Below are 27,986 nucleotides of genomic sequence, written 5' to 3' on the forward strand. Positions count from 1 at the left end.
CAGGCCCTTCGGCCCAACATGTCCATGTCGCCCAGTTTATACCACTAAGCTAGTCCCAATTTCCTGCACTTGGCCCATATCCCTCTATACCCATCTTACCCATGTAACTGTCCAAATGCTTTTTAAAAGACAAAATTGTACCCGCCTCTACTACTGCCTCTGGCAGCTCGTTCCAGGCACTCACCACCCTTTGAGTGAAAAAATTGCCCCTCTGGACCCTTTTGTATCTCTCCCCTCTCACCTTAAATCTATGCCCCCTCGTTATAGACTCCCCTACCTTTGGGAAAAGATTTTGACTATCGACCTTATCTATGCCCCTCATTATTTTATAGACTTCTATAAGATCACCCCATAACCTCCTACTCTCCAGGGAAAAAAGTCCCAGTCTGTCTAACCTCTCCCTGTAAGTCAAACCATCAAGTCCCGGTAGCATCCTAGTAAATCTTTTCTGCACTCTTTCTAGTTTAATAATATCCTTTCTATAATAGGGGGACCAGAACTGTACACAGTATTCCAAGTGTGGCCTCACCAATGCCCTGTACAACTTCAACAAGACATCCCAACTCCTGCATTCAATGTTCTGACCAATGAAACCAAGCATGCCGAATGCCTTCTTCACCACCCTATCCACCTGTGACTCCACTTTCAAGGAGCTATGAATCTGTACTCCTAGATCTCTTTGTTCGAAAACTCTCCCCAACGCCCTACCATTAACGGAGTAGGTCCTGGCCCGATTCGATCTACCAAAATGCATCACCTCACATTTATCTAAATTAAACTCCATCTGCCATTCATCGGCCCACTGGCCCAATTGATCAAGATCCCGTTGCAATCCCAGATAACCTTCTTCACTGTCCACAATGCCACCAATCTTGATGTCATCTGCAAACTTACTAACCATGCTTGTGCTGTATTAAACTGTACACAATGTCAGACACTTCACACCGGTCTTCAGGATCTGTGCACATATAATCAGCCTCTGTATTTATCCGATTGTTATCAAAATCGATACTGTCCTTGAATTCATCTAAACCATCGAATATAAACAGTAATCCCTCTGGGTTCTTCCAGAGCTCTCCCAGAATATTCCTAAAGTAAGGATACAGATCTAGTATCAGATTCCTCAGGTTTATTCTACAGTTAATTGCGTTCAAATCCAGGAATTTAAAACTGAAAACAAATTGAAAGTGTGGGTATATTTTCCCAGTGGCCCAGTCATAAACAATCTTTTGTACCATTGTTGTTTTTCCAATCCCCGCGACTCCACTCACTGCTGCTGAACTCCCAGATTTGGATTTTCTCCGGGAAAAACTGCTCTCGAACAATTGGTCAGTTCGGATTTTTTCCAGTTCTCTCCGGAGATGTTTCTCTCTCCACTCTTCATGGTCTCGGCCTCTTGCCAGCAGTTCATGTTCTACAAGTGTCCGATCTCGAACAGTAGAAATGACCGTTAGCTCAGTGTATAGAGTGACCAGCTGGAAAATCTTAACCTTCTCCTTTATTAGGATCGTGTTCACTCTCAGTGTTTCAGTTTGGACCCGGAGTCTTTCCTTGTGTTTCTGTTGAACATCTTCAATTTGAACAGACAGAAAGTGATTCTCAATGGTAGTTGTATTAACATAAAAACAAATTCTCAATATCACTTTACTATTCAGTAAAATGTTCCGAAATTGAACTCCCAGCTTCAATAGAGGTGCGAGCAGGAAATTAAACTCTATTACTGGAAACCTCGCTTGAAAGTGAATAATGGCTGAGAAAAGTTTCAAATCCTCACTTGATTCTAATATTTACTGAACATGGAGATTTCTATGAAGGTGATATTTTCCCTCTGATGATTAATACTATCAGCCCTGCCCTGTACCATGGACATCTCGTTACAAATCCAAACGTGATTCTTTTATACGAAACTAGAGGTTCTCGTGGAATAATTTATGAAACCGTCAGTGGTGCTGACCTGTTGCAGAAATGGGAATTGGGGTATTGGGTATCAGTCGGAAAGGGATAGCTTGTGAATGGGCAGATGTTTCACTCTTATTGTATCGGACCTCGGGCAGGTTATCTGGGATATTGTGTGCATTGGGAGAGGGATTGACTGTGAGTTGACAGAAGTTCCACTGTTATTGTATCAGATCTCGGACAGGTTATCTGGGATATTGTGGACATTGGGAGAGGGACAGACTGTGAATGGACAGAAGTCCCAATGTTCATGTATCAGATCTCGGACAGGTTATCTGGGATATTGTGGACATTGGGAGAGGGACAGACTGTGAATGGACAGAAGTCCCAATGTTCATGTATCAGATCTCGGACAGGTTATCTGGGATATTGTGGACATTGGGAGAGGGACAGACTGTGAATGGACAGAAGTCCCAATGTTATTGTATCAGACCTTGCGCATGTTATCTGGGATATTGTGGGAACTGGGAGAGGGCCAGACTGTGAATGGACGGAAGTCCCACTCTTATTGTATCAGTCCTCGGGCAGGTTATCTGGGATATTGTGGCCACTGGGAGAGGGACAGACTGTGAATGGGCAGAAGTTCCACTGTTATTGTATCAGACCTTGTGCAGGTTCTCTGGGATATTGTGGGCACTGGGAGAGGGACAGACTGCGAATGGACAGAAGTTCCACTGTTGTTGTATCAGACCATGGGCAGGTTATCTGGGATATTGTGGGCACTGGGAGAGGGACAGACTGTGAATGGACAGAAGTTCCACTGTTGTTGTATCAGACCATGGGCAGGTTATCTGGGATATTGTGGGCACTGGGAGAGGGACAGACTGTGAATGGACAGAAGTCCCACTGTTAATGTATCAGGCCTTGTGCAGGTTATCTGGGATATTGTGGGCATTGGGAGAGGGACAGACTGTGAATGGACAGAAGTCCCACTGTTCATGTATCAGATCTCGGGCAGGTTATCTGGGATATTGTGGGCATTGGGAGAGGGACAGACTGTGAATGGACAGAAGTCCCAATGTTATTGTATCAGACCTTGTGCAGGTTATCTGGGATATTGTGGGCATTGGGAGAGGGACAGACTGTGAATGGACAGAAGTCCCACTGTTAATGTATCAGGCCTTGTGCAGGTTATCTGGGATATTGTGTGAATTCGAGAGGGACAGACTGTGAATGGACAGAAGTCCCAATGTTATTGTATCAGACCTTGTGCAGGTTATCTGGGATATTGTGGGCACTGGGAGAGGAACAGGCTGTGAATGGACAGAAGTCCCACTGTTAATGTATCAGACCTTGCGCATGTTATCTGGGATATTGTGGGAACTGGGAGAGGGCCAGACTGTGAATGGACAGAAGTCCCACTGTTCATGTATCAGATCTCGGGCAGGTTATCTGGGATATTGTGGGCATTGGGAGAGGGATAGACTGTGAATGGACAGAAGTTCCACTGTTATTGTATCAGTCCTCGGGCAGGTTATCTGGGATATTGTGGCCACTGGGAGAGGGACAGACTGTGAATGGGCAGAAGTTCCACTGTTATTGTATCAGACCTTGTGCAGGTTATCTGGGATATTGTGGGCACTGGGAGAGGGACAGACTGCGAATGGACAGAAGTTCCACTGTTGTTGTATCAGACCATGGGCAGGTTATCTGGGATATTGTGGGCACTGGGAGAGGGACAGACTGTGAATGGACAGAAGTTCCACTGTTATTGTATCAGACCTTGTGCAGGTTATCTGTGATATTGTGGCCACTGGGAGAGGGACACTGTGAATGGGCAGAAGTTCCACTGTTATTGTATCAGACCTTGTGCAGGTTATCTGGGATATTGTGGGCACTGGGAGAGGGACAGACTGTGAATGGACAGAAGTCCCACTGTTAATGTATCAGACCTTGCGCATGTTATCTGGGATATTGTGGGAACTGGGAGAGGGCCAGACTGTGAATGGACGGAAGTCCCACTCTTATTGTATCAGTCCTCGGGCAGGTTATCTGGGATATTGTGGCCACTGGGAGAGGGACAGACTGTGAATGGGCAGAAGTTCCACTGTTATTGTATCAGACCTCGTGCATGTGATCTGGGATATTGTGGGCACTGGGAGACGGACAGACAGTGAATGGACAGAAGTCCCACTGATATTATATCAGGCCTCGGGCAGGTTATCTGGGATATTGTGGGCACTGGGAGACGGACAGACTGTGAATGGACAGAAATTCCACTTTGACCCTGAGAAAAGGTTCCGTCCCCTCACCCTCTCCATCACATAGACCGCCTTCTTTCACCTCCATATCACCCGCCTCCTCTACCCACTCAGCCCATTTGCTGCTGAAACCCCCATGAATGTCTCTATTACCTCAAGACTCAACTGTTCAAAGGCTCCCCTGACCAGCCTCCCACCTTCTGTAAACTTGAGCTCGTATCCAACGCGCACCAAGACCCGGTCACCCATCACCCCTGTGCACACTGATCTACATTGACTCCCGGTTCGGAAGACTCTATTTTAAAATTCTCATTCGTATTTTAAAATCCCTTCATGGCCCTCGCCCCTCCCTGTCTCTGTGATCTCCTCCAGTCCTGTGATCCTCCAATTCTTGCATCTTGCGCCTCCCCGATTTCCATCACTCCGCCACTGGTGGATTTGCCTTCAGCTGCCTAGGCCCTAAACTCTGGAATTCCCTCCCTAAACCTCTCCGTTTCTTAACAGAAGTCCCAATATCATTGTATCAGACCTCTGGCAGGTTATCTGGGATATTGTGGGCACTGGGAGAGGGACAGACTGTGAATAGACAGAAGTCCCTCTGTTTAACCTCGGTGGTGGGGAAACTTTTAGAAACGGGACTCGGGTTGGTTATGTGTGGTATTACCTGTACTTCTATAGTCATTTGATCACAGGTATGGATTACTGCCATTCTGAAGGTACAGAGGGGAATCAGAAAGATGATTTAAGATATTAGAGTTCAGGTTGAGGGAATGGCGAGAGGGTTTGATGTATTTTGTTTGGGCAAGAAACTTTGGTATTGAAATGTTTTAATGGAATTCAGAACATTAGTGCAGGAAACAGGCTCACAAAATAATTAATAATGGAGAAGGGAAGTCAGGGTAATTTTCTCACCCAAAGGGCCCGAGGGCATGGGAAGGACACTAAAGGGACAGTGTAAGTGGGGTGAAGAGATAATTGAACGTGTTTCTGTGGATACACTGAGAGGAGGGGGAGGTGGGGTCATCTCTCTAACAGGGACAGGCTTAATTGGGCCAAATGGCCTTTTCCTATCCCTCATCATTCTCCTGTTATATTGTGTTTCAGAAATTGTCAACAATTTTTCAGCAGTTTCACACCGACATTGAATGTGTTTTTCGAACAGTCCTTTCATGTCACCGATTAGAATGAGAATTACTGCCCACATCATTCAGTGTAATGTTAGTGCAGAAAACATTCACAGTTCATTTCAACTGTTCTCCCAATAATTATACTCCATTGTTTCATTTTGGTCTCAATTTCCTATAATGCAGGTTTGGGAAATTACAAATCTGTTTCCATTAGTCATTATATTGGGTCTAAAAAGATCCTGCGTTAAAGGACTATTATTTGAGTAGAATTAGGTTCTCTCTTTCATTGCCATTCTAAATCAAGCCCATAACTTCCTAATTACCCTGAACATTGTCTTTCCCTCACAATCCTCCAAGGATTAATGATCAATTGTGTGAACATCTGTACATCTTCTCAGAGCAGATTGAAAACTTTGATGTCTCATTCTGTTCTGTGAAATGAAAACATTTTAATGTTTCGCATTTCTCCACCTCTTTCCCTACAGTTGATGGTGGGCAGATTTCCCGGGGAGCAGGTAACCCATAACGTCTGGCTCATGGCACTGCTCATTAATTGTGAGCCCAGAACATCTGTGCGGCACATCGGAGCTGTGTATGGGGATTGACAGTGTATCAGGATCCTGCCTGGTGTGTATGGGGATTGACAGTGTATCAGGATCCTGCCAGGTGTGTACGGAGATTCACAGTATATCAGGATCCTGCCAGGTGTGTCTGGGGATTCACAGTGTATCAGGATCCTGCCAGGTGTGTATGGGGATTGACAGTGTATCAGGATCCTGCCAGGTGTGTATGGGGATTCACAGTGTATCAGGATCCTGCCAGGTGTGTATGGGGATTTACAGTGTATCAGGATCCTGCCAGGTGTGTATGAGGATTCACAGTATATCAGGATCCTGCCAGGTGTGTATGGGGATTCACAGTGTATCAGGATCCTGCCAGGTGTGTATGGGGATTCACAGTGTATCAGGATCCTGCCAGGTGTGTATGGGGATTCACAGTGTATCAGGATCCTGCCAGGTGTGTATGGGGATTCACAGTGTATCAGGATCCTGCCTGGTGTGTGTGGGGATTGACAGTTTATCAGGATCCTGCCAGGTGTGTCTGGGGATTCATAGTGTATCAGGATCCTGCCAGGTGTGTATGGGGATTCACAGTGTATCAGGATCCTGCCTGGTGTGTGGGGATTCACAGTGTTTCAGGACCCTGCCAGGTGTGTATGGGGATTCAGAGTATCAGGATCCTGCCAGGTGTGTATGGGGATTCAGAGTATCAGGATCCTGCCAGGTGTGTATGGGGATTCACAGTGTATCAGGATCCTGCCTGGTGTGTGGGGATTCACAGTGTTTCAGGATCCTGCCTTTTGTGTGTGGGGATTTACAGTGTATCAGGATCCTGCCAGGTGTGTGTGGGGATTCACAGTGTATCAGGATCCTGCCAGGTGTGTATGGGGATTCACAGTGTATCAGGATCCTGCCAGGTGTGTATGTAGTTGGATTAATTGGAGTAATACAAACTCACTAATAATTCAAAACTCGGAGTGACTTTTAACTTCAAGCTACGCAAAACATTCTTTTCCTGCGATGCCAGGGCACCTCACAGATGTGTATGAAGTGCTGCAGTGTATTAGGATCCTGCCAGATGCATGCGGTTTCACAGGATTAACAACAAATGAAAATTAACTTTTTTTCTGTTTCCTCCACCCTTTGAACTTCTGATTCCAAGATTCTGACAATCTCAAAACAAAAAACTACAATCAAACATTCTGATTCTCAGAAGTGGAATAAACGGTTTGAAATCTCCATTTCATCACTTACCTTTCAGGTGACTGGGTATTTCAGATAAACCTCGTCCGATGTTCATATAATCAAATGGATCAGGACCTGTTTAAATCAATGAGCTTTCATGAAATCAGATCTGTGTAATATTATAGTAAATTCTGCAGTGTTTCAATCTGAAATTGAATTCAGTGTGTGATTTTACCGTACCAAGTTCCTGCATCTCTTTCAGTATTTTATCCAACTTTGGTAATCTGTGCATTTTCACAAAGGATTCCCACATCACCCTTCGGGCCCGGGAGCCTTTCTCCATCACCAGATTTAGGAGAAGTTTGGAACTTGCCGCCCTGTTTCCCTTCTCCGCGAGCTCAGTGACTTTCTGTAAAGAATAATAATGAATATATTGAGGAGTGGAGTGAAAGACAAAGACTGAGAATCAGAAGGAGAGGAGCTGCTCCGTGATGGGATCACCCAGTTTATATTGAACACAAAGTAATCACTGGGCCGGGTTCTGATCCATTCTGAACATGGGCAAAATATTCTGTAAACATCTTGATTCATCAACAACAACAACACAGCACCTTTAATATAGAAAAATGTCCCACGGCGATTCACAGGAGTGGAATCATACAATGGGCCTGAGACAAAGGAGGGCATATTATTAGGGATGACCAAAAGCTGGATAAAGAATCAAATTTTAAAGAGAAGAGAGAGATAGAGAGGCGGAGGATTTTAGGGAGTGAATTACAGAGCCTGGGTCCAAAAACTGCGGAATGCTCGGCCACCGCTGGTAGGGCGATGGGGAGAGGCACAAGATGCCAGAGTCAGAGCAAGAGAGAATTCTAGTGAGGGGCAGGACCTTGAAGTGATTTAAACAGGAGGATGGGAATTTAAAATTGAAGTCATTCGAGAACTGCGATAGGTGAACGAGCACAGGAGTGAGGGGTGAGCGGGACGGGGGAGGGACAGGTTACAGGCAGCAGCGTTTTGGATGTGTTGAAGTTTACAGAAAGCGGAGGATGGGAAGCCGGCCAGGAGAGCATCGGAATAGTTGCATCCGGAGGAAATTTCCTCCAATTAAATATTGGGAAGACCGAAACCATCCCTTTGTCACTTCCACACTCCACCATTCCAATGGTGTCCTGGCCGGCCTCCCACCTTCCAGCCTCCGTAAATTTGAGCTCATCCAAAACTCTGCTTCCCACAGCCTAACTCACACCAAGTCCCATTCATCCAACACCCCTGTGCTAGCTGACCTACATTGGCTCCCGATCCGGAAACTGATCGATTTTAAAATTCTCATCCTTGTGCACAAATCCTACCATGTCCTTGCCTCTCCTTATCTCTGTCACCTCCTCCAGCCCTACAAACCCCTCAGATCTCTGCACTCCTCCAATTCTGACCTCTTGTGCATCCCCGATTGTCGTTGCTCCATCATTGGTGGCCGTGCCTTCAACTGCCGAGTCCACAAGCTCTGAAAGTTCCCTCCCTAAACGTCTCCGCCTCTCTACCTCGCTCTCCTTTCCTTTAAGACGCTCCTCAAAACCCGCCTCTTTGACCAAGCTTTTGATCACCTCTCTGAATATCTCATGTGGCTCGGTGTCAAATTTTGTTTGATAATCGCTCCTATGAAGCACCTTGGGACGAATTATTATGTTAAACGCGTGATATAAATGCATGTTGCTGTTGTCGTTTCCCTTGTCTTTCTCTGTACAGATATTGACTGATCCATTCGGTATTATCATCTCTTCCTATCATTGGTTCAGATTCAAATATTTTCAGTTTTATCCATTTCTTCCCTATTTGGCCTGTTTCTGTTCTGTAACATTCTATGATTCTAAGATGTGATATTCTGTCACTTCTGTTACATTTAAATAATCCAAACTCATTCTGTGTCCATTCCACTTACGTGATATTCCTGCCCATTGAAATGGTCCTCGCCTGTTAACATGAGACTGAGTCCCTCCAACCCCTCTTCAATCACCTGTTCAAGTCTGTCCCGGTAGAATTTCGTCAACTGGAACAGCTGGTAATCGTCGCACTTTGTCAGGAACTCAGTGATTGCAGTGTTCAGACCTGTGAACAAAAATGGAGAAAACTAAACACATTATCCGGGCGGCTACATTTCCTCTTATACCAAACGGCTGAAGCCTCCTGTCACATCATCAAACACCTTCTGAAAACCCATATACACCGCATGTGCTGCCTTCCATCGTTCCGTACAGTCAATTCTTAAAAACCGGTGTTTAAATATGTGAAACACGACTTGTCTACAGCGAATCAGTTCCAGCCTCCCCTGATCATCCCCTGTATCTCTAAATGTTCACTAATTCAACCTGGAATTACAGATTCGAGGAGTTTGCCCACTGCTGACGTACACTAATTGATCTCCAGTTACCGGGTTTACCTTCTCTCCCTCTTGAACAGATACATTTCTTTGTCTCTTTCTAATCCGTTTATATATCCAAAGTCTCCTCCCTGACTTCATTTAACCGCATTGGTTGTCGGTCCATTGGCTTCTTCACTTTGACTATTTTTCTCAGATCCAAATCCTTCTCTAGTTATCTCTGACATCCTCCTCCAGTACACCGACATTCCCACCAACACCATCAGTGTTAGAATCTTCATTAATCTCCCCGCAAAATGATATAACCAGGAAGATTTCGCTGAATCCGTGTAAACCTAAACCATGTGGTCTGATAGCTCCTGGACCATATCTCTTATGATTCTGACTTTCCAAATGTGTTTGGAATGATTTGTACATTCACAGACATAAAACTGAATCCAAACTCCGATTTTGGGGGTAATTTACCTATAATTCGTTTTTCTTTCCCCCCTCGACATCCATAACTTTATCTCTCAATACTTAAAAACCTCCTACCCTTTTTCCTGCCAATATCATTTCATTACTTCATAAATCATCTGTTCCTGCCCCAACAGTTTTATTAATTCCACGCTTAAATCTCAGATCCAGATAGTTCCCCCCCTCCAGTCATATCAACTGAAACCTTCCCGCTGCTCCTTTCACCAAGTCTGTAAAACCATTGTTGGTCGGTTCAGACCGTGACCGTACCTTCCCTTCTCCCTGAACTCACTCTATCCCCAAGACCGTGAACCCTTCCCTCCTGCTCCATTCACCCAGTCTGTAAAATCATTGTTGCTCGGTTCAGACCGTGACCGTCCCTTCCCTTCTCCCTGAACTCACTCTATCCCCAAGACCGTGAACACTTCCCTCCTGCTCCATTCACCCAGTCTGTAAAATCATTGTTGCTCGGTTCAGACCGTGACCGTCCCTTCCCTTCTCCCTGAACTCACTCTATCCCCAAGACCGTGAACCCTTCCCTCCTGCTCCAGCCACACATTGACCTGCCGCATATTTCCCTCTTTAAGTGGCCCACCGTAAAACAATCCAGAGATCAACACCTGAAGGCCTTGTTTAATGTGTCGAGCCTCAGTTTCAATATTACCTGTATAATCGTATTTCTATCCATGTTATTGGGTCCGACCATGACTATTCTCTGCTCCCCTTTCCTTTCCAGAGATCGTCCCACCTGTTCCTGGAAATTTTTCCCTCTGACACCAGGGAGGCAACTTACCATTTGGAACCTGCTCAGGGCTGCAGAAGAGTCTGTATATTCCCCAGACTATAGAATCTCCCACCACTATCGCTTTCCTATTGCTGTGCCCCACCTGCCTCTCACCCCTGCCCCACTCGGGGTGTCCACCTGCTCCCCCCGGTCTCACACTGTTAATCCTCTGAGACACTGTCTCTATCCACCTTACAGTACCCAACACCAGTTATCTATTGGACAGTTCCAGTACTCAGGAGATCCCTCCACCTGTGACTGCACTGTCCCTCTGGATGGTCACTCACTTCCCTCTATCTGCACAGTATCTGTGCTGTTACCTCTTCCTGTGGTGAGCTGCAGGTTCCTGCTCGTGATCTGGACCCTTTGTGAGGTCAGAAATTATATTTTGATGAATTTTCTGAACCTACCTGTGTCCATTCTCATTCTTGTTGAAGATGTTGGATCTCCTCCCCTATTTGAACCTTCAGCCATGGTGGTGACAGATTCCCAGATTCTGATGCTCTGTAATAAATATATTAATATGAAGTTAGACAGAAATATTAAAATGAGGAGAGCGTTGCCTTGTTAAACATGATACCAAGTCCCTCCTCCCCCATCAGTACAACATTTGTTAGCTCTGGGATTGAGCATTTCACGAGTGTTATGATCAACGTTCCACATCAGGTGTGAAACAGACAGCTGCCCAGTGAAACCCACTGAGTCCTTGTTCTCCACCATAAATTCTCCCGCTTCTGACCGTGATGGACTCACATTTGTCTTCACTAATCTTTTTCTTTTTAAATACTTGTAGAAGATTTTACAGTCCACTTTTATGTTCCTTCCACGTTTACTCTCATACTCTGTTTTTCCTCTTAATCATCTTGGTCCTTTTTCGCTGAATTCTAAACTGCTCCCAATCCTCAGGTTTGCTGCTTTTTCTGGTAACTTTATATGACTCTTCTTTGAATCTATCCTTAATCTCTTTTGTTAGCTTCGGCGGAGCCACGTTTCCTTTTGTGTTTTTGCACCAGAAAGGAATGAATGACCAGAAATACGGCCCACTCTTCGTCTTAGGATAAACCCAATCACTGAAACTATCGATAGTTGGTGGGGAATTGAGGGGAAACATCTCTCGGGGCCTCTCCAGACACAAAGGGGAATGTGTCTTTTTCTGATCCAAAGTGGATGACCTCACACTTGCCCACATAAAACACCATCTCCCACAGTTTTCCTCACTCACTGAGTCTGTCTGTGTCCCTGGTTTCCAGTTCCCCAATAGGGTCAGATTCTGTTTTCAGCACAAAGTAACAGGTAATGAAATCTACCCTTTTATTAGGTATATTAAGGTGACATGCAGCTAAGGCGGGAAATGGAGTTGAGGTACAGATCGGTTACGATCTAATAGAGTGACGGGACAGGTTCGAGGGGCTGAACGGCATCCTCCTGTTCCTGTCTAATGTCATTGGGTGGAGTGTGAAACAAACGGGTGATGATACAGTGTCACACACTTTGGGGAAGGCATTGTGTCACCACACGATGGCAGTGTACCCTGTGAGAGAGACAGTGAGAGAGGATGCCTCTGAACATCAGTGAGTGTGAGAGAGAGAGGATGCCTCTGAACATCAATGAGTGTGAGAGAGAGAGGATGCCTCTGAACATCAATGAGTGTGAGAGAGAGAGGATGCCTCTGAACATCAATGAGTGTGAGAGAGAGAGGATGCCTCTGAACATCAGTGAGTGTGAGAGAGAGAGGATGCCTCTGAACATCAGTGAGTGTGAGAGAGAGAGGATGCCTCTGAACATCAGTGAGTGTGAGAGAGAGAGGATGCCTCTGAACATCAGTGAGTGTGAGAGAGAGAGGATGCCTCTGAACATCAGTGAGTGTGAGAGAGAGAGGATGCCTCTGAACATCAATGAGTGTGAGAGAGAGAGGATGCCTCTGAACATCAATGAGTGTGAGAGAGAGAGGATGCCTCTGAACATCAATGCGTGTGAGAGAGAGAAGATGCCTCTGAACATCAATGCGTGTGAGAGAGAGAAGATGCCTCTGAACATCAGTGAGTGACTGAGTGTTTTGTGTGGAGAGAAGTGCCAGGATGATGAAACCCGACCTTTAACCATCAACGATTTGTAAAATCCGGCACAGACTGGGATTGAACAAGTTAAATTGCCAGAAGACACGTGTCCATATCACAGGTTGGATCAGACACAGCAAGTGGCGTCTCGGGGCAAAGGATCAGAAACCTCTTCCTCATATCGATCCAAAGTTGGAGGAAGTGAGGTTCCCACAAACGGAAAATTTTCGCTTCTGTCTCTGCGAGTTTCAGCATTTTGCTTTTACTTTGTGTCACTCGGGCATAAATGTTGAGACCCACTCAGTTCCCCCTTCAGTGTGATTTTTTTTACCAGAAGGCTTCTTCAATCCCAGTGCTTTTTGATTAAAGTAGATCTGGGTTACAATTCGACCCTAACATCCACCTGAGAATAATGGGGTCACCCGCATTTGGTGTTGATTGATTCTCTGCATTAGGTTTTATCTTTAATTCTGATCACCATCTGGTTTCCACCCAGAACCGTGTGTGTGATGAGAGAAAGAGGGGAGATTGACTTTACCCTCCAGTCTCCAGGTTACAAACCGTCGCCAGCAGAAGGGGGCGATGCAACAGATCTACTTTACCCCCTAGTCTCCAGATGACAAACCGCCGTCAGCAGAGGCGTGCGATGCAACAGATCTACTTTACCCCCCAAGTCTCCAGGTTACAAACCTCAGTCAGCAGAGGGGGGCGATGCAACAGATCTCGTTTCCGTTCCTTGAGCTCGCTGACAACTTACAGCCGGCAAATGGAAAGAAGTGTTTTGAACTTTGTGTCGCTGCAATTATATTTGTTTTTCATAGAACACATATTATAACCCCGCCATTTCTTAACAATGGTATTACTGAAAATGATCTCTTTATAATATGAAAGTAACTTTACACGCCAGACTTGTACTTTAATCTAAAGGACCTGTCTCAGTGATGTTTTAAAATCACATATTAAAACACGGTCCTCTATTTATACCTGTTAAGTTAGATTAAAGATATTTATTAATCGATAAACGGATGGTTAGAAAAAGGCTTTTAAGATTAATATGTGTCGATAACCAGGGGACACAGATTTAAGATAATTGACAAAAGAACCAGGGCGGGGGGGTGGGGGAAATGAAGAGATTTTCATTTTGATGTGGCCAGATATTATGATCTGGAATGCACTACCTGAACGGGTGGTGGAAGCAGATTCAATAGTAACTTTCAAAAGGGAATTGGATAGAATAATGGAATGATTACAGCATCGAAGGTGGCCATTCAGGCCATCGAGCCTGTGCCAGCTCTTTGTAAGAGCATTCAAGTTCGTCCCATTCCCCCGCTCATTCCACGCAGGTCTGCAAATATTTTCCCTTACACAATTTATCCAATTCGCTTTTGAAATTTATTATTGAATCTGCTTCCACCACCCTGTCAGGCAGTGCATTCCAGATCATTAAACTCACTGAATGTGGTTCTTTCGCCAATCACCTTTAATGTGTGTCCTCTGGTTTTTGATCCTTCCACCAATGGGAACAGTTTCTCTTTATTTACTTTATCTAAATCGCCATGATTTTGAACACTTCTATCAAATCAAAGAGCAGGGAAATGAATCTGGATTGTATCGGGACAAACATCGCTCTCAGTTTAATAAAAAGAACCCTCGGCCGAGGCCGGGAGCTGGATCATGTGATCACCCAGAACATTATTTTGTGCTTTGTATCAGAATAATCAATTGGAAGAAATTTTACAAATCATTAAATAAGATTTACGCATCATTTTATCACCAGTTTATATTTAAATGATAATCATTTAATTCAACTACAATTGTTAAATCCAGAAATAGATTTACTGATGGGAAATAACATTAAGTTAAACCCAATATCCAGTTCCGAATTTTAAGTTGATTTATTTTGACTGTTGGATAGGAAATATATTTGAATTCGGTAACACTGTCTGGCACTACCTTAACTCACAGTGTAATATCGATATTATCGGGGCTATAAAGGTGGGTTCTTTCCGAGTTGGTGCTGGGGGCGGGGAGACACTGTATATCTGCTAGGCACTGCCTCAGACTGGAGTCACCTCTTAGATCAAACCCCTTTTCTCTAAAACACACACAAGATTCATTTGTGACTGTGTGTTTTGAGACAGAAACTGATCTCACTTCACGTTTCATTGCACGGCCTCATGCTGGATAATTGTACTCGGTGATCAGACTCTCCCAGTCTCATTCTCACCATTTCCCCCATTACCTTGTAACCTTTGTGGACTGTCTACAGGACCAGTGTTTATCTGAGTAAATGGGACTTTCTCTTACCTTTCTCCTCAGTCGATCTATGGAAGCTTTTTGAATCGGAAGGATTCTCTCTGGTTGCTGCTCTCACAATCCTGTGCTGATTCACCTGCTGTTGTTCCTCAGTCTACAATCCCTGTTTACTTCCAGCTGTGGACTTTTCTCAATCACTCCGTCATTCACCAGGATATCTAATTATGGCGGGGCAGAAAATGAGATCAATATTGACGGTGTGAAGGAGAATCTAATCTACACTTTTCCTTAAATATTGAATTTAATACACTGTTTGAGGAACTCTGTTCCCACATTCCATGTCTCTTCACCATCCCGACCACAATATGTGATCGTTTCATTCTCCTGCCCCAGTTTGAGGCAATTCCCTCTCCATGTGCCACCCCTGTTTTTAGGATCATATTTTCCTCTGGATTCTGATCCACCCCCTTCCCTCCGAGTGGCCCCCAGTCCCGCACAGTCTGATCCTGATCCTTCCCTCCGAGTGGCCCCCAGTCCCGCACAGTCTGATCCTGATCCATCCCTTCCCTCCGAGTGGCCCCCAGTCCCGCACAGTCTGATCCTGATCCCCCCTTCCCTCCGAGTGGCCCCCAGTCCTGCACAGTCTGATCCTGATCCCCCCTTCCCTCCGAGTGGCCCCCAGTCCCGCACAGTCTGATCCTGATCCCCCCCTTCCCTCCGAGTGGCCCCCAGTCCCGCAGTCTGATCCTGATCCTTCCCTCCGAGTGGCCCCCAGTCCCGCACAGTCTGATCCTGATCCCCCCCTTCCCTCCGAGTGGCCCCCAGTCCCGCACAGTCTGATCCTGATCCTTCCCTCCGAGTGGCCCCCAGTCTGATCCTGATCCTTCCCTCCGAGTGGCCCCCAGTCCCACACAGTCTGATCCTGATCCTTCCCTCCGAGTGGCCCCCAGTCCCACAGTCTGATCCTGATCCTTCCCTCCGAGTGGCCCCCAGTCCCGCACAGTCTGATCCTGATCCTTCCCTCCGAGTGACCCCAGCCCCGCACAGTCTGATCCTGATCCTTCCCTCCGAGTGACCCCCAGAACCGCACAGTCTGATCCTGATCCTTCCCTCCGAGTGGCCCCCAAACCCGCACTCGATTGACTGAACAATACCGAGACCCCCTCCCATCAGTTCATCAAATACCGAGACCCCCTCCCATCAGTTCATCAAATACTGAGACCCCCCCCTCAGTTCATCAAATACTGAGACCCCCCCTCAGTTCATCAAATACCGAGACCCCCCCCCTCAGTTCATCAAATACTGAGACCCCCCCCCCCCCTCAGTTCATCAAATACTGAGACCCCCCCCTCAGTTCATCAAATACTGAGACCCCCCCCCTCAGTTCATCAAATACTGAGACCCCCCCCCCCTCAGTTCATCAAATACTGAGACCCCCCCCTCAGTTCATCAAATACTGAGACCCCCCCCTCAGTTCATCAAATACTGAGACCCCCCCCTCAGTTCATCAAATACTGAGACCCCCCCCTCAGTTCATCAAATACTGAGACCACCCCCCTCAGTTCATCAAATACTGAGACCCCCCCCCCTCAGTTCATCAAATACTGAGACCCCCCCCTCAGTTCATCAAATACTGAGACCCCCCCCCTCAGTTCATCAAATACTGAGACCCCCCCCTCAGTTCATCAAATACTGAGACCCCCCCCCTCAGTTCATCAAATACTGAGACCCCCCCCCCTCAGTTCATCAAATACTGAGACCCCCCCCTCAGTTCATCAAATACTGAGACCCCCCCCTCAGTCATCAAATACTGAGACCCCCCCCCTCAGTTCATCAAATACTGAGACCCCCCTCAGTTCATCAAATACTGAGACCCCCCCCCTCAGTTCATCAAATACTGAGACCCCCCCCCTCAGTTCATCAAATACTGAGACCCCCCCCCCTCAGTTCATCAAATACTGAGACCCCCCCCCCCTCAGTTCCTCCTTCTCTCTGATTGTTTTTCCCGGGAGTTTATTCAATCCCCGGGGCCGGGGTTTTGATTAAAGGAGCTCCGGCTCTCAGTCCCGGGACCCGGGCTGATCTAATCTCCGATCCACAGATCTCCCCGCGCCCCGCCATCTCCGGAGGGAGGGGGGAGATCACCGAGACCGACCGCCCGCTCATCTCAAGCTCCCCTCACTCACCCGCCCGCCCGCTCCCTCCATCCACAGGGCGGCGGCTCCGTCCGTCCGCGGGGGGTGAGGGGGATACAGCCTCCCTCACTAGCAGCGGCCCCCAGTCCCGCACACTCACCCTATCTCTCACTCTTTCTCCGCCTCCGCCGCCATTTTCCCATCAAACCGCCTTCTTCTCCGCCGACTCCGCTCCATTCGGGGATTGGAGGGTCGGGGCATGCGCACTTCGGATATTCGGCCTCAATTAACGCCCCCTCCTCGAGTCCGCCCCTGCGATTGGGTCGGAACCCGCTGATTGACATCCCCGCTCACCAATCGGGGCTCGGCCCCGCCCCAAGCTCCATTCACTGACCGCGAGGGGCGGGGGACGGCGGCCCGGGGTCACGTGGTGGCTGATTTGAAAGCTGCTCGGCCGTTAAACCGAAACAGCGCGGGCCGGGAGCGTGTGTGACGTCAGAAATTTGTCAATCTGCGGTGCGACAGCTGATCCGAGCTAAAGACGGTGATGTCATGAGACCGTGATCAGTAATGAGACTCCCCAGAGTGTCATGATCTGTGTTCATCAGATCTGATCTGTCATTGTATTATTTGCATTGTACTGTTTGTATCTTCACAAATTTTATGAATAAAGTACATTTTTGAAATAAAAAAACCCCATATGCACAGGAACCATCAGTTCAGCTTCAGGAATAAAAACAGAAAATACCAGCATCTGTGGACACTCAGGGAATCAAGGGATATGGGGATCGAGCGGGAAAGTGGAGCTGATGTAGAAGATCAGCCACGATCTTATTGAATGGAGGAGCAGGATCGAGGGGCCGTGTGGCCGACTCCTGCTCCTATTTCTTATGCCCTTAAAAACCCCCTCAGGCAGAATGTAAAATTCAAATTGATGTAATGTACCTGTAATCAATCTGTAATGTACCTGGAATTAATCTGTAATGAATCACCTGTATTGAGTTTAATGCAATGAGGTACCCTCGACTGTCATGAACTGTCATTATGTCCAATGTGTTCATTGAACTGTACTTGATGTAACCTGAATATTGTATAATCTGTATTGTGTACGTTTGGAATGTGATATGACAACTGTCTTGTATGTATTGCTGCAAATTTTATGAATAAAGTATATTTTTTGAAAAAAAAACAGGTTTAACGTTTGAGGTCGATGACATTTCGTCAGAACTGGAAGAAGTTAAAAGATTTAACAGTTTTTAAGCAACTTCAGGGCCAGGCAAAATGGGGGAGGAAAGAACAAAAGGCAAGGTCTGAGATTGAGTGGGAGGGCAGGAGTGATTAAATGACAAGAGGGATGATGATGATGATTCAAGGCGAGGAGGGCGGTAGTGGGAAAAGTAAAGAAACAAGAGATGAGCTGCAAATGGGCAGAACCATTCAGGAATTATCCATTCAATCCGGCGAATGGGGGGGGGGCGTTCTTTCCTTTTATGGGTGATATGCAAATGAGGCAGCGAATGCAGTTGAATCTTCAAAAGCTATCATACTTAACCAAGGAAATGATGGAAAAACAATGATTCTTACATCTCCAGTAAACATAACTTATCAAAATGGAAAATGAACGTTTAAAATTCTTACTTGCCCTAATGTGAAAGAGTATTGACTGCCGTTGGATGGGAATTTGCAACACTGTTCGAGCATACTTACCTGGCAGGGGAGAGACCTTGATCAGGAGGGAGGTTCTCCCAGGATGAGGCTAACCCATTGCACTCCGGGTGTGCTGACGCCTGCGATGTCCCCAAATGCGGGATACTCGACTGCAAAATTTGTGGTAGTGGGGACTGCGTTCGCGCTCTCCCCTGGTTCATGACTAAAGATAGAAATGAAGTTTGCTCCCAGAGTGATGAGTTATTAATGGAGTAATCTCGAATCAGTGACTATTTGAGCGATCAGCGCAAACGACTTGCTGGCCGATTAATAGTGTTGTTTGTCGTTTTTCTGTAAAATACCTAGTAACCCTTAGATATTAAAGCATTTCCAGGACTGGGCGCTGAGATTCAGCCGCCGCAAAAGCTCGATGGGGAAAGGCCACAGTTTAGGACACTCTCGCCATCGTAGGCCGAGGGACTGGAAACCAAAAAAAACTCCTTGTAATGATTGTAATTGCTGTAATGTAACTGTAATCTATGCTGATTGCAAGTGCAATGAGGCACCCTGGAGTGCCTTTTGGCTAAGATCAAGTGTGTTCCTTTTCGGGCTTATTTGGATCTGAGCGGACTGGAACGCTGGCCGCGACCTCGTGCGCTCGCAAAGTGCGGACTTTGCTGTGATTGGTCGTTTGTGTGCTGGCTCCGCCCCTAAATTTGCATAAGGACCACATCAACACTGCAATGGCAGGGAAGGGCACCCGGGCAGTCGGCCATGGTGTGCCAAACACCGTCAGGGTGACGGTAACGACAGTCGAATGTGTTTCGCCGGTGGATCGGGAGCTTTTCGTCAAACGCGTTCTGCTCGACTGCTGTGGATTCAAAGCGACGGACATCTTGTGCCTCCAGGATTTCCCTCGAAGCGGACATTTTGACGTCACCTTCAAGACCGTCGCTGGACGCCAGAAGCTTCTTCAAGTCTTCAAGGAGAAGGGGAGCGTCGGACTGCTGGCCATGCTCGCTGCGGAGCCGCTTTTCACCCTCCCAACGCAGAGGAATCGCAAGCTAATTGTACACATGTACAACCCACACGTCCCGCTCGCCGATGTGCTGACGTTCCTTGCCAGATACGTCGACGGGGCGCAGAACAGCGTCGACGTCACCGACCAGTTTGGGATCTGGACCAGCAAGAGGGAGGTCACGGCAATGTTGAGACTGGACGCCCAAGGCAACATCGTCCACCCTCCCTCCAGCTTCGCCATCGGAGGAAGTCGAGGATACATCACGTACGTGGGGCAGCCCAGAGTCTGTCGCACCTGTGGCAAATCCGGCCATTTGGCGGACACCTGCACTGCAACTGTCTGCAAGAACTGCAAGCAGGAAGGACACCAGACTAAGGACTGCAAGGAGAGCAAGCGCTGCAACCTGTGCGGGCTGGAAGGCCATCTCTACAGGGTCTGCCCCGAACGCAACCTCAGCTACGCCCAGGCGGCCAAGAACAACACAGCGGAGGAGGAGGGGGCAACAAGCAAGGATGCCCCAAAGAAGGCCAAGAGTCAGCGCCCGGCCGCGACCTCCTCCAAGAAGCCCCTAGCCCAGGAAAACAATGAACGAGGAAAGGGTCAAGCCGAAAACTGCCAGACCCCGACACCCAGCTCCGAGCCTCCCCAACAGACGACAGAGTCCATGGACGAGGAGGCAGCAGAGGGAGGATGGCAGCTGGTGGTCAATAAAACCAAAAAGAAGAAGCCAGAGAAAAGGAAACAAGCCCCTGCCGACACTACACCAGGGGTCAAAAGAGCACTCGAGTCGCAGTCGGACTGCAACGACTACCCCGAGTCTGACGAGGAGGGACGACAGGAGCGAAGTGGTCAGCCGTCCCACCCAAAGCGGCAAAATACCCAAGGTGACCCCGATGCGATCGGCACCCCCCATCTCCAGAACACTGGGAGCGACAACGCCTCCAGTGCCCTCCAGCTCCGGGAAGCCGGCAGCATCGTAGTGCCCAGCGCACACCAGCTCCGAGACACCGGGAGCAGCACCGCAGAGAGCGAAGACCAGCTCCGGGAAACCGGGAGAAGCGACAACGAGGAGCCCCAACCGATCGAGGATCGCACGGACTCTTCACCCGACACCAGGCCGCCGATGTCACCCCGGCGGAACGACGACCCCCTCTCTGAGGCAGAACAGAACTCGTACCTCAGCTCAGGGATCGTGGAACACTTTACACAGATCACCTATATGCAGAAACACGGCCAAGAGCTGGAAACAGAAAACGGACTGACGGGTGAGACTTTAAACAATTGTTAAAATGGGTCTGAAAGTCGCATCCATTAACGTGCGTAGCGTTAAAAGCACTACGCGATGTGTGTCGACCTTGGACTACCTGGCCAAGGTCAAGAGCGACCTGCTGTTCTTACAGGAGTGCGGCCTGCCGCATCTCAGCAATTACAGGCAATGGTCGAAGCGCTGGGCCCACGGGCCGTCTATCTGGTCGGGAGGCAACGATAACCGTGCCTCCGGCCTGGGGATTCTGCTGCGGGGGGGGCAACTTCACCATCACCGAAGTAAAGGAGGTGGTGGGGGGCCGTCTCCTCGTAGCAGACGTAAAGTACAAAAACGCTCCGCTCCGGCTGATCAACGTGTACGCCCCGGCTCTGAAGGACGAGCGGCTGGCCGTCTTCCAGCAGCTCCCACTGCTGCTGGCGACGTCCAAGCCGGTCATTCTCGGCGGTGACTTCAACTGCATCATCGATGCGGCTGGACGATCCGGCAGAGCCGACAGCAAACTGGACGCCACGTCCAAACTCCTGATGGAAGCGGTGAAAGACGCCAAGCTGTGCGACGTCTTCAGCAACCCTGCAGACGGAGCGGCGCGTCAATACACCTGGTCCAGACCAGACGGGTCCGTCCGTTCCAGAATAGACTTCCTGTTTGTGTCCCCGAAGCTCAAGGTCAGATCCACCAAGGTCACACCGGTGTTCTTCTCTGACCACTGCCTCCTCCTGGCCGACTGTCACCTACAGGACGATCAGAGAGTGGGCAGGGGGACATGGAAGCTGAACGTGAAACTGTTGACCCCGGGAAACATTGAGGAACTAACGAGGGATTACAAAGGTTGGAGAACCGTAAAGCCCCTCTTTGATTCCCCAGTGCACTGGTGGGAAGCCATCAAGGCGAACATCAAGAGGTTCTTCATCCTCAAAGGTGTTCAGAAGGCGAGAGAGAGGCAGAGGGAAACGTCCCGACTCCAGAAAAGCATGCAGAATCTTCTCCTGCTGCAGTCGATGGGGATCGATGTCGGGGAGGAACTCAGAGAGGTGAAGGACCAGCAAGCCTCGCTCTTTGCCTCCGAGGCCTCAAAGATCATCTTCCGGTCCAGAGTCCGCTCCGTGGAGCAGGACGAGACTTGCTCGCGCTTCTTCTTCCAAAAGGTGCACAGAGAGAGCTCTGTGATCAGCAGCCTGAAGGAAGAGAACGGCTCGGTCACGTCCTCGCAGCCCGACATACTGAGGATCTGCAAATCCTTTTATGCCGGACTGTACGACGCGAAGCCCACAGACAGCGCGGCCTCCCACTCCTTCTTGTCGTCTATCACGGAGGTTCTAGACGACAGCAAGCGGGAGAGTCTGGATCACCCGCTAACTCTGGACGAACTGACAAAGGCCGTCCGATCCTTCGAGAAGAGTAAGACTCCCGGAAGCGACGGCTTACCGATGGAGTTGTACTCGGCTCTGTGGGACTGGATAGGCCCAGACCTGCTGGAAGTGTACGGGGGTATGCTTCTGGCAGGCAGCATGTCAGAGTCCATGAGGAAAGGCATCATCACCCTCATCTACAAACGGAAGGGGGAGAGGGAAGAAATCAAAAATTGGCGACCCATCTCACTACTTAACGTGGACTACAAAATTCTGTCCAAGGTCATCGCCAATCGGGTCAAGTCAGCCCTGGAGGTGGTGATCCACCCCGATCAGACCTGCGCCGTACCCGGCAGGAAGATCTCTGATAGCCTGGCGCTACTCAGGGATACGATTGCCTACGTACAGGACAGGGGGGTGAACACCTGCCTGATTAGCCTGGACCAGGAGAAGGCCTTTGACAGAATATCCCACACGTACATGATGGACGTGCTCTCCAAAATGGGGTTTGGGGAGGGAATCCGAAATTGGATCCAACTGCTCTACACAAACATCAGTAGCGCAGTTTCAATCAACGGGTGGGAATCAGAAAGCTTTCCGATCAAATCTGGAGTCAGGCAGGGCTGTCCTCTCTCCTCCGTCTTGTTCGTGTGTTGCATCGAACCCTTTGCCGAGTCCATCAGGAGGGATGCGGGCATAAGAGGGGTGACGATCCCGGGCAGCGGAGGCACTCAGGTCAAGGCCTCCCTGTACATGGATGACGTCGCCGTCTTTTGCTCGGATCAGCTGTCGGTCCGCAGATTGATGAGCATCTGCGACCAGTTCGAACTGGCCTCGGGGGCCAGGGTAAATCGTAGCAAGAGCGAGGCCATGTTCTTTGGGAACTGGACCGACCGATCCTTTGTCCCCTTCACCGTCAGGTCGGATTACCTGAAGGTGCTGGGGATCTGGTTCGGGGGGGCCGGGGCATGCACCAAAAACTGGGAGGAGCGTATCTCCAAGGTTAAGCAGAAACTGGGACTGTGGGATCAACGATCCCTCTCGATCGTGGGCAAGAACCTGGTCATCAGGTGCGAGGTGCTCTCGGTGTTGCTGTACGTGGCGCAGGTCTGGCCCATACCTCGCTCCTGCGCCGCGACAGTCACCCGAGCCATCTTCCACTTTGTCTGGAGATCAAAAATGGACCGTGTCCGCAGGGTCACGATGTACAAATCTCCAGAGAAAGGGGGGAAAGGCGTGCCCAACGTGGCCCTCATCCTGATGGTCACCTTTGTGTGCGGCTGCATCAAGCTGTGCATAGACCCTCAGTACGCAAACACAAAGTGTCACTACGTGCTGAGGTTCTACCTGTCCCCGGTGTTGAGAAGGATGGGCCTGGCCACGCTGCCACGGAACGCTCCGTCCAGTTGGACCGTTCCGCCCCACCTGTCCTTCGTGGAAAGGTTTGTGCAGGAAAACACCTTTGACCACAAGGCGATCAGCAAGTGGTCCGCACGTAACGTCCTCGAGACCCTGCGGGAAAAGGAGATGGTGGATCCTGTCGGTTGGTTCCCCGAGCAGACTGTCAATGTCATTTGGCAGAACGCCTCATCGCCAGAGCTCTCAAACAAGCACCAAGACATAGCTTGGCTGGTGGTGAGAAGGGCCCTTCCCGTCAGATCCTTCATGCACTCCCGGACTCTCAGCGCCACCGCGCGCTGTCCCAGAGGAGGCTGCGGTGGAGACGAGACCGTCACCCATCTCCTTATGGAATGTGCCTTTGCAAAGAAGGTCTGGAGAGAGATGCAGTGGTATCTGTCCAGGTTCGTCCCGAGCAGTTCCGTAACACAGGATTCTGTGCTCTATGGGCTGTTCCCGGGGACGCACACTGAGACGGACATCAGCTGCTGCTGGAAGACCATCAACTCGGTGAAAGACGCCCTTTGGTCTGCCCGAAACTTGCTGGTCTTCCAGCACAAGGAGCTGTCCTCGACCGAGTGTTGCAGACTGGCACATTCCAAGGTCCAGGACTACGTGCTGAGGGATGCACTGAGGATGGGTGCGGCCACCGCAAAGGCTCTGTGGGGAAAGGCAACCGTTTAGAGCCTTCCCGCCATTGTAAACCGAGGGGCTGCAATCAGGGAAAAACCCCCTCGGGCAGAATGTAAAATTCAAATTCCTGTAATGTACCTGTAATGAATCTGAAATGAATCTGTAAGCAATAATCTGTGTTGAGTATGATGCAATGAGACACCCTAGAGTGTCATGAACTGTAATTATGTCCAATGTGTTCATTGAACTGTACTTGACGTAACCTGCAAATTGTATAATCTGTATTGTGTACGTTTGGAAAGTGATATGACAACTGTATTGTATGTACTGCTGCAAATTTTATGAATAAAGTATATTTTTTGGAAAAAAAAGATTCAAGGCGAGGAGGGCGGTATTGGGACAAGTGAAGAAACAAGAGATGAGCTGTAAATGGGCAGAGCCATTCAGGAATGCTCCGTTCCATCCGGCGAATGGGGGGCGCTCTTTCCTTTTATGGGTGATATGCAAATGAGGCAGCGAATACTGTTGAATCTGCAAAAACGATCATATTTAACCAAAGAAATGATGGAAAACCAATGATTCTTACATTTCCAGTTAACATTCCTTATAAAAATGGAAAATGAACGTTTAAAATTCTTATTTGCCCTAATGTGAAAGAGTGTTGACTGCCGTTGGATGGAAATTTGCAACACCATTCGAGCATACTTACCTGGCAGGGGAGAGACCTTGATCAGAAAGGAGGTTCTCCCAGGACGAGGCTAACCCATTGCACTCCGGGTGTGCTGACGCCTGCGATGTCCCCAAATGCGGGATACTCGACTGCAAAATTTGCGGTAGTGGGGACTGCGTTCGCGCTCTCCCCTGGTTCATGACTAAAAACAGAAATAATGTGTGCTCCCAGAGCGGTGACTTTAATGGCAACTTCGAATCACTGCCTATCTGAGCTATGATGTGGAGACGCCGGTGATGGACTGGGGTTAACAATTGGAAACAATTTTACAACACCAAGTTATAGTCCAGCAATTTTATTTTAAATCCCACAAGCTTTCGGAGGCTTCCTCCTTCGTCAGGTGAAGCCTCCGAAAGCTTGTGGAATTTAAAATAAATTTGTTGGACTATAACTTGGTGGTGTAAAATTGTTTACAATCTGAGCTATCACCTCGAAGGACTTGCTGGCCGATTAACAATGGTGTTCGTCGTTCTTTTCTGCAAAATACCTAGTAACCCTTAGATATTAAAGCATTTCTAGGACAGGGCGCTGAGATGCAGCCACCGCAAAAGCTCGATGGGGAAAGGCAACATTTTAGGACACTCTTGCCATCGTAGGCCGAGGGACTGGAAACCAAAAAAAACTCCTTGTAATGACTGTAATTGCTGTAATGTAACTGTAATCTATACTGATTGCAAGTGCAATGAGGCACCCTGGAGTGTCATGAACTGTATTTATCATGTATGACATGTAGTTGTATTGTGATAGTTGCATTGTTCTGTTTACCTTTACAATTTTTATGAATAAAGTATATTTTTGAAATATATAAATAAAAACATCGCCAGAAGTTTCAAACAAGCACCAAGACATAGCTTGGCTGGTGGTGAGAAGGGCCCTTCCTTTCAGATCCTTCTTGCACTCCCGGTCTCTCAGCGCCACCGCACATTGTCCCCGAGGAGGCTGCGGTGCAGACCAAACCGTCACCCATCTCATTCTGGAATGCGCCTTTGCAAAGAAGGCCTGGAGAGAGATGCAGTGGTATCTGTCCAAGTTCGTCCCGAGCAGCTCCGTAACACAGGACTGTGTGCTCCACGGGCTGTTCCCGGGGATGCACACCGAGACAGACATCAACTGCTGCTGGAAGTCCATTAACTTGGTGAAAGACGCCCTTTGGTCTGCCCGAAACCTGCTGGTCATCCAGTGCATGGAGCTGTCCTCGACCGAGTGTTGCAGACTGGCACGTTCCAAGGTCCAGGACGACGTGCTCAGGGACGCACTGAGGATGGGTGCGGCCACCGCAAAGGCTCTGTGGGGAAAGGCAACCGTTTATAGCCTTCCCGCCATTGTATACCGAGGGGCTGAAATCAGGGGGAAAAAAACCCTGTGCAGAATGTAAAATTCAAGTTGCTGTAATGTACCTGTAATGAATCTGTAATGTACCTGTAATGAATCTGTAATCAACAATCTGTGTTGCGTATAATGCAATGAGACACCCCATAGTGTGATGAACTGTAATAATGTACAATGTGTTCATTGAACCGTACTTGATGTAACCTGCAAATTGTATAATCTGTATTGTGTACGTTTGGAATGTGATATGACAACTGTACTGTATGCATTGCTGCAAATTTTATTAATAAAGTACATTTTTTTGAAAAAGAAAAGCTGGAGTAAACCATTGGGACGGGAGAAATCTATTGGTGTTCCAGATATCTATTGGGGCTTCCGGTAATCTATTGATGGTCCAGAAACCACTGGGACAGGAGAAAGGAGCCACACAAGAGATTGTTACACAAGATTAGGGCTCATAGGATTGGAGGTAATATATTAGCATGGATTGACGATTGGTTAATGGACTGGAAAAAAGGAGTAAGGAATAAATGGGTCATTTTCGGGTTGGCAGGTAGTAACGAGACGGGTGCCGCAATGATCAGTGCTGGAGCCTCAGCTGTTTACAATCCATATCAATGACTTATAGGAGGGGACCGAGAATAATGTATCCAAACTTGTTGACGATACAAAGGTGGGAAAGTAAGTGGTGAGGAGGACGCAAAGAGGCTTCAAAGGGATATAGACAGGTTAAGTGAATGGGCGAGAAGGTGGCAAATAGAGTATAATGTGGGGAAATGTGAGGTTATTCACTTTGGTAGCAAGAATAGAAAAGCAGAATATTTTTTTAAATGGTGAGAGACTCAGAAATGTTGTAATCAGGGGGATTTGGGTTTCCTTGTACACGAATCAAAGAAAGTTAACATGCAGGTACAGCAAGCAATTAGGAAGGGAAATGCTATGTTATCCAATATTTCAAGGGGGTTGGAGTACAAGAATAAGGAGGTCTTGCTGCAAATATATAGGACTTTGGTGAGACCACATCTGGAGTACTGTGCACAGTTTTGGTCTCCTTACCTAAGGAAGGATATACTTGCCTTAGAGGGCGTGCAACGAAGGTTCACTGGATTGATTCCTGGGATGAGAGGGCTGTCCTATGAGGAGATATTGAGTAGAATGGGCTCATGTTCTCTGGATTTTAGAAGAATGAGTGGTGATCTAATTGAAACGTATAAAATTCTTAGAAGGCTTGACAAGGTAGATGCAGAGAGGCTGCTCTCCCTGGCTGGAGACTCTAGAACTAGGGGTCATAGTCTCAAGATGAGGGGTCGGCCATTTAGGACCGAGAAGAGGAAAAAAAATACTCAGCGGGTTGTGAATCTTTGGAATTTTCTGCCCCCCCCCCCCAGAGGGCTGTTGATGCTCAGTTGTTGAATATCTTCAAGACTGACATCGATCGATTTTTGGACACTGAGGGAATCAAGTGATATGTGGATACGGTGGGAAAGTGGAATTGAGGTCGAAGTTCAGCCATGATCT

The 27,986-nt window shown here is 48.1% G+C and overlaps 1 protein-coding gene and 2 non-coding genes across 5 annotated transcripts; 2 read left to right on the plus strand and 1 right to left on the minus strand.

Moving 5' to 3' along the window:
• Window positions 1-891: 891 nt before the first annotated feature.
• On the minus strand, window positions 892-17,350 carry LOC137317429 (NACHT, LRR and PYD domains-containing protein 12-like). Of its 3 annotated transcripts, none has more exons than XM_067980775.1 (7): window positions 17,255-17,350; window positions 15,011-15,177; window positions 11,057-11,150; window positions 9,044-9,135; window positions 7,270-7,438; window positions 7,099-7,164; window positions 892-1,570 (listed from the first exon to the last, which is right to left on the minus strand). In XM_067980775.1, the coding sequence occupies exons 3-7, from the start codon at window positions 11,118-11,120 to the stop codon at window positions 894-896; spliced, it is 1,068 nt and encodes a 355-aa protein (XP_067836876.1). In that variant the 5' UTR covers window positions 11,121-11,150; window positions 15,011-15,177; window positions 17,255-17,350; the 3' UTR covers window positions 892-893. The 3 variants fall into 3 exon arrangements, with proteins under 3 accessions (XP_067836876.1, XP_067836874.1, XP_067836875.1); XM_067980773.1 differs by having other exon boundaries at window positions 8,969-9,135; XM_067980774.1 differs by lacking the exon at window positions 17,255-17,350 and adding an exon at window positions 17,146-17,223 and having other exon boundaries at window positions 8,969-9,135.
• A 1,443-nt stretch (window positions 17,351-18,793) lies between these two features.
• On the plus strand, window positions 18,794-18,956 carry LOC137317461 (U1 spliceosomal RNA). The gene has a single exon (XR_010961712.1). It is a non-coding gene; the product is annotated as a U1 spliceosomal RNA (small nuclear RNA).
• Window positions 18,957-25,110: 6,154 nt separating this feature from the next.
• Window positions 25,111-25,273, plus strand: LOC137317463 (U1 spliceosomal RNA). Its single transcript, XR_010961714.1, has one exon. It is a non-coding gene; the product is annotated as a U1 spliceosomal RNA (small nuclear RNA).
• The last annotated feature ends 2,713 nt before the right edge of the window (window positions 25,274-27,986 follow it).

This window comes from Heptranchias perlo, unplaced genomic scaffold (genome assembly GCF_035084215.1).
Source record: "Heptranchias perlo isolate sHepPer1 unplaced genomic scaffold, sHepPer1.hap1 HAP1_SCAFFOLD_62, whole genome shotgun sequence".
Lineage (NCBI taxonomy): Eukaryota > Metazoa > Chordata > Chondrichthyes > Hexanchiformes > Hexanchidae > Heptranchias > Heptranchias perlo.